This window comes from Bidens hawaiensis, unplaced genomic scaffold (assembly GCF_021521415.1).
Source record: "Bidens hawaiensis isolate Kalapana, Puna unplaced genomic scaffold, B.hawaiensis_p1.1 tig00023225_1, whole genome shotgun sequence".
Taxonomy (NCBI): Eukaryota; Viridiplantae; Streptophyta; class Magnoliopsida; order Asterales; family Asteraceae; genus Bidens; species Bidens hawaiensis.
In genome coordinates this window covers 74,197-80,959 of record NW_027505032.1, presented here as the reverse complement: position 1 = coordinate 80,959, position 6,763 = coordinate 74,197, and the positions used below count along the sequence as shown (strand labels likewise).

The window sequence follows — 6,763 nt, the reverse complement described above, 5'->3', positions numbered from 1 at the left end:
TGCTCATTCATTGCCTTTGTTTGTTCCGGACCCATTTTTAGTTGTTTCTGAACAATTGGCGTAAACAGCGGGTTTACCCTTAATTTGCGTTCCGTGATAGTCCGCGGGACACCAGTCATGTCCGCGGGCTGCCATGCGAACACGTCAACATTTTTTGATAATAACTGTTTCAAGAAAGTCCATACTATCTCGGAAATGGCAGGTCCAATTGTTACAGTTTGATCAGGGAAATCTTTGTTCAAGACCCACTTTTCCGGTTCAGTTCTCAAAGTTTGTTTTGGGATCTTACTGGGTTTTGAGCTCTCGGTTGCAAAGCAATGTCGATTGACGTGAATTATTGCTATAACAGTGTAGGTCGGGACTCCTACTGCACCGTGTGCTGTGGACGGATGAGCATTGAAGTCACCAATTGCTTCTCGTTCAAGAATAATGGCATGCTTCGATGTTGCTGGCAAAACCAGAAATTCGACCTCCTCGGTCCTCGAATGAATTCCGTCGCTCAAGGTAATTGGGAATGAAATTACCCCTCGCTGATGCATTATTTCTCCTCCAAATCCCGACACTGGAGCGTGGATGGGTTTCAATCTTTCTTTATCTTCTTCGTCAAGCTGTTCAAAGCATTGTTCATACATTATATCTGACGTACTACCGGTTTCGAAGAAGACGTAATGAGAGCGATAATGCCCGAAGAGGGCGGTGATGATCAGGGGATTTTTGTTGTTCGTGCCCCCTTTGATCCGAGGGAAAATCACTGGCTCATTCTTCCACTCTTCATCCTCAGATTCTTTCCTCTTATTCCCTGTATTGGACTCACCTTGTATCATATGAACGTTCAAATCTTTAATTTGCTTTTTTACTCGGGCCTTGGATGTCCCGAACGGGCGCTTTACCATTGTCAGGTTTCCCATTTTTCACCAGGTGCCCGGGTTTTCCAGATTTAACAGCCGCCTCAATTTCATTTCTCAATGATCTACACTCATTCCTATTGTGACCAATGTTATCGTGATACGAACAATGCTTCTTGGCATCCAAGAATGACCTTCTTGTCAATGGTTATGGTTTTCTAAAACTTATATTTTCTGTAGTAAGAATTTCAGCGGGAGTCTTTGAAAGAGGAGTCCAACTGCCGGGACCTCGGTTCGAAGGTCCCGCTTTGTTCTTGTTGCCTATGAGGGACCTTGCATCAAATGGTTTTGATACGTCCGAGCTTGGCTGAAGCCTCGACCAAATAGGGCCTTTCGCCTGTCTATTAGGTCTCGGGGTTTGAAACTCGACTTTAAATTTTTGCCTCTGATTACCATTCCTCAAAGTCTTTTCAGTGTTAGCATACACTTTTTCCGCAGTCATGAGGTCGCCCCACTCTTTTGGCATTCCATCTCTGCCAGTAAGTGTGCGGACTAGATCGTCACATTTAACGTTTTTGCGTAAGGCACCACGAAGCATATCCGTACTTATCCCGCTGATGTTCAGACTTTCATCGTTGAATCTGGTGATAAAATCTTCTATGGACTCGTTATCGCGACGGACAACATCCAAAATTTCTCGACTGGTCTCGTGTATGTTTCTTCTGCTGGCTGAAATGTTGAGAAAACTTTTTTACAAGGTCATCCCAGCTAGAAATTGACCATCAGGTAATTTTTCAAACCATTCCCTCGCTGCCCCCGTCAGTGTCAATGCAAACATATGACACCAATATGGGAGCGTCCAGCCACTGACCCCACCTACTGCCACGAAATTCTGGAGATGATCGCTTGGATCAGTCATACCATTGTACTTACCCACTGATGTAGGTATTTTAACATTGACAGGGAAGGCTGCTGTAGCAATACTTGCTATAAATTTTGACTTTTCGGCAAAGGCTGCCGGACGATATGGTTTGGTGAAGTCCGTTCAGCGTTACTGTGGTATTCAGTGTGGCGGACTATGTCCTGCGGACGACTACTTCTTGCCCGTGAACTCATCATAATATCACCGGTATACATACTGTATTCTCCCGGTTGGTAAGTTGAGTCATAACTATCAAATTCTTCCAAGTAAGATGGCATCCACATATTTATGCGAGAACGAGGACGTAACCTCGGTAATTCGCCAAACTCTGGTTCCGTCGATTGGCTGTAACGGAGCTGACTTCCTCTTACTGTTGGTGGAGGAGAAGGAAATCTCCTGGGAGATTCCTCATAATTCAAAGTGCGGGTATGAAATCGTTCATCACGTTTTCTGCGCTCATATTCAGCCACCAAACTTTGTTGTTGCACATGAAACCACTCCTCGGGAGTTAGCTTTTCTCTTGATTTGGAATTACGTTGATGAGATATTGCCATGTCAGAGTTGTCTGAATTATTTTCCAGATCAAATTCTGACTGGTTTCGGCGAGTCTCATTCGTAATCCGTCTGAGATTACCCAAATTTGAACCTTCCAGTGCCGAGCCACGTCCCCCGTCTGTGGGAGTGGGACCGGTTGGTGTTGTAACATTTTCTAGGGTAAAACCCCCAGGTGTTACATTGGTGATTCGTGACCCCGGAGTTGTGACACGTTCAAGAGTACGGCCACCTGGAGTCGTAATACGTGCAAAAACACTAAGACCCGGAGGTGCTTCCGTGTTAGTCACATGCGAATCAGGTGCAGGGGTTCCCGTCGGCCCTTCAAGAGGTTTACTCATATCGAACGAACCAAAAAACCAACGAAAAGAATTGTTGTTCTAACACAAAACACGGATGGCGCCAATGAAGAAACACAGATCCAATCCCCGGGTATGGGTCCTGGATCTAGTGAGTCCACAAGGTAGGATACGATAATTATAACCAAGATATGAGTACAACCTCCCAAAGTCCAGTGACCGGAACCTGCAAAACAGACACCGTGAGTCTCGTTACAGGAAGGACAATAGGGGGTCTTCCTGTAACCACCCTCCGGCGTGAGAATCAGTATCGTTCGTAATGAAGAAAGTACTGAGGTATGTAGACTAAGTGTAGTTAGGATATAGGTGAGTGAATGAATACCTCATATCGTTTAACAAAGGTATTTATAGCCGAATGGTGATGGAAGATGATTGGGGCAGCTGTCCTCTTCTAGAAGACCTTTGATAACCGCCTGGACACGTGTTCTCTTGTGATAAGTTGGACTATACGTCTCATGTGCATGAGTATAACAATCTGGACACGTGTTACCAACTTATAGGACGGATCGCACCCTGGCCATGTGCACAGTTGTCCCGCTGGCATTGTCTTCCGGTTGTTTTGGGCGGACGGGTGTCCTATCCTGCAGGTGACTTTTGAGGATGCCTAGATGCTTCCGCGCGTGTTATGAGGACGTTCCTCCTTTATCGTGATATGCGGTGATCCGTATGTCCCGCGGCTGGCTTATAAGAGCATTCTCTGTGACCCGCGGGTGGTACTTAAAGGTATTTGGGTTTTTTTGATACCTTACCTCTATACATACAAATCATGGTTGGTGGTGGTTTGAAAATTTTAGTTAGAAAAAAAAACATGGATTATCTCCTGCTCAATCTTTGCTCGAAAATACATATAAATGAAGCAGGTCGAGCCAAATTAGCTCAAGTCATGCATCATGAGTTAGTTGGATATTCTCAATATTCGCCAACTATTTTAGTTTTTGAATTTAATAATAATAATAATAATTTTTATTAGTGTTAATAATATTGTTCTTATTATTCATTAAAATTTGAGGAGACATTTAACATGATTTCGGTAATTAGAAAAAGTTTGTGTGGTTTTATTTGAAATTGTGAATACATGCATAAAATAATCATTGGTCAAATGCCGACTATAATCATAAGTTTTCTTTTTGAACAGCCAAATTGTAACTACAAAACTTTTTCTATAATCATTTAGTGGAAAACATTTGACCATATTTTTCATGACATAATCATAGTAACTATCTTATATAGACTTACCGATCATTAGTAATTTAACAACACATGCATATATATCATATTCGATCAATACCAACTAAAATACACATCTCATTTACAGATCACCAACAACAATTACCGAATTACCGACCGATCAAGCGACAACGACATCTTCAGTCCAACATTATCGACTCTTCAGTCCTGGCATTACGAAGTGATAATATCATTTATTTTAACCGTTAAAACGTATCATAAATACGTTTACCAATGATTTGTGATGGGTATGAAATATGATATGCTTTTGAACAAAAAGAAAAGTAGAAGGGGAGGGTGGACCATAAATTAATATAAATACAAAGAAAAGCAAGCAGCCATATAATAATAATGAGGATAATGCATGTGGGTTCAGGAATAATGGACATAAATCTACTTTATAATATAAGTCGTTCATGCTCATGCATGATTTCAAATTATTATAACAGGTGGAGTATTATTTTATGATATTTTTTATTGGCAAACAAACACGTATGATTCGTTAATATTTTTTATTTGTATCATTTTAGTAAGAATAAACACCACCCTATGCTACTAATTAGAATTAGAGTCATCGGCATTAATTTATGAGATGGTTTTCTTTGTTAAGGTGAAGATATAAAAATGTAAAATGTTATTCCAAGTACATCTTAGATAAATAAAATAGAGAACCGAAAGAAAACTTGAAGAACACGGTTAAAGTTATCAACTTCTTATCGTCTATCTCTATTTATCAATCTATATTATGTTAGAAAATACTAAGTTAAAATATTTAGAATTGCCTTTTTGTTTACTCAAATAAAGAATTATATACATGTTTAGAAAACAAGTTCCGTACTAGGCTGCCATATTAAATAATGGATCGTGTTCGGGTTGATAAGTTTACATGTTCAATTAAACATGTCAACTCGTCAACCTGTGTTTTTAAAATGTTAAAAAGGCCAACCCACTCATGACCCATTTATCCCGTTTTTACCACCACCCAACTGATATAACATGTTTGCATTTGGGTAATGTCCACCAACTTATTTTACATGTTTAGATTAGATAGATGAGTTTAACGAAAGTGTTAGGGTTATACAAATTTAAGTGTGTATAACTTACCGTTGATTTTTTTTTTTTGACACAAATAAAAACCCAATTAGTTCTTATCATACAATTCAACCAGTAAACCTACAACCCATTAATTAGCCCCGAAAATATGTTTACCCTATAATCTATTCTGAATTATTTTTCCTTATTGTCCAAATTCACTGCCTACGAAATCCAAAATGTGTATGTCAATCTATTTTACTTTTCTTAAATTCGGATTTAAGTTATCATTATTAAAATGACAAAGTCCTATATTTCTTAAACTTTTAGTTCAGAAATAAAATATATCTTGCACGAATAACGACTTTTATTAAACTCTACAAAACAAACAATAATCAGAAGTCAAAAACAATCTTTGAGAAATTACATAACAACTAAACAATTCACTAATTACATTAAAAGAAAAAGGTACTAACGAATAAGCCCGCCTGAAAAACAGGATGTAAGCCGTTGTATACTAATTTTGACGCTTCAAGTAAACTTCAAAATTCATTCATCTTCTCCGAGAAACTTCGCGAAGATCATGACTGAACCCCAAGCAAACAAGTAACCCTGACTTGTACGGCAAGGAAGTCTTCCGTCGCCTCTCTTCCGCCACCGCCCTATTCGCCGTGTAATGCATTTCATGGGCCGACATCTTCCTCTTCATCCTCCTCACTGACCCACCTCCATCACAGCTTCTAAAGCTCGAAGCTTTTAAGTCTTCTTTCGTTATCTTCGCCGCACTTCCTTCCGACGTGCTCCTGAACAACAACAGGTTCTTCAGGTTCCATTTATTGTACCACGTGAAACCCATCAGAGACGATTGGTTTTGCGTTTGAATTTGAGTTTGTGGAGGTGGGTTTTGGGTTTGCACGTTAGGTGTTCGACGTAATGCCTCTGAGAAGTTCGATTTTAAATTTATTGTGTTATTTCTAACCGGAGATAACTTTGACGGTGGTGGAGTTAGTGGGTCCGAGGGTTTGATCTTTCCGCCGTGGAACAACTCGTCGGCGTCGGATATTGACGGTGGTTCCAACTGGCCACTGAAATCAAAAGCAAAATCCATGTCATGAATATCTTCTTTGGGGAGTAATAATTTAGGGGTTGAAGGTGCGGTGGCGTAAGGGGAAGAGTTGGTGCTGTCGAAGTTGAAGTTGAAGTTGAAGTCGGAAGTTGGAGGCATGGCTGGCGGTTGATTGGTGGCGTTAATGGAGGGTTGGAGGGTTTATATGAAGATATACGGTGGAGGAAAGTGGTAGGAAGGAGGTGTCAGTCACAGTCATCAGCCGCCTTTTTCTTATGCTTTTTGTAATATTATAAAAATAATAAAAAATAGTAATATAATTTTTTATATAAAAATATTGAAAATAATTACACACATACGCTTTGTTGCGGGTTAGCTAAGGAAAACAAACAAAGTTGTTAACTACAAGAAAACTGTTTTGAGAATCGACTCATAGTTATCCCTTCCGATTTCGATACATTTGGTTTCTTAGCCTTAAAGGCTGTGAAGTTTCTGAATGTGGTTTAACGGGTCGTGCATTCGACCCCTAAGACCCAAAGCTTTGGTTTAGTAAGACCGGTTTTACTATGGGGTTACGGTGTAACTTGTTGCCCGACTACATGTCACTTTATTGTAATAGTTGGCATTTTTTATAAACGATAGAAGTACTTTTTTATAAAAAAAAAAGAAGTTTGACTAAAATATTACTTAATCAAATTCAATAAACCATCATTTCTAGAAAGTTACGTGTTCCATGCACCAAAAGGAACAAAAATATATA

The 6,763-nt window shown here is 39.6% G+C and overlaps 1 protein-coding gene across 1 annotated transcript; it reads right to left on the bottom strand.

Moving 5' to 3' along the window:
• Positions 1–5,477: 5,477 nt before the first annotated feature.
• On the bottom strand, positions 5,478–6,162 carry LOC143609994 (uncharacterized). The gene has a single exon (XM_077084600.1). The coding sequence runs from the start codon at positions 6,160–6,162 to the stop codon at positions 5,491–5,493; it is 672 nt and encodes a 223-aa protein (XP_076940715.1). The 3' UTR covers positions 5,478–5,490.
• Positions 6,163–6,763: the final 601 nt, after the last annotated feature.

Coding starts and splice junctions, on each gene's coding strand:
- LOC143609994 (XM_077084600.1), bottom strand. CDS start 6,162: ATGCCTCCAACTTCCGACTTCAACTTCAACTTCAACTTCGACAGCACC.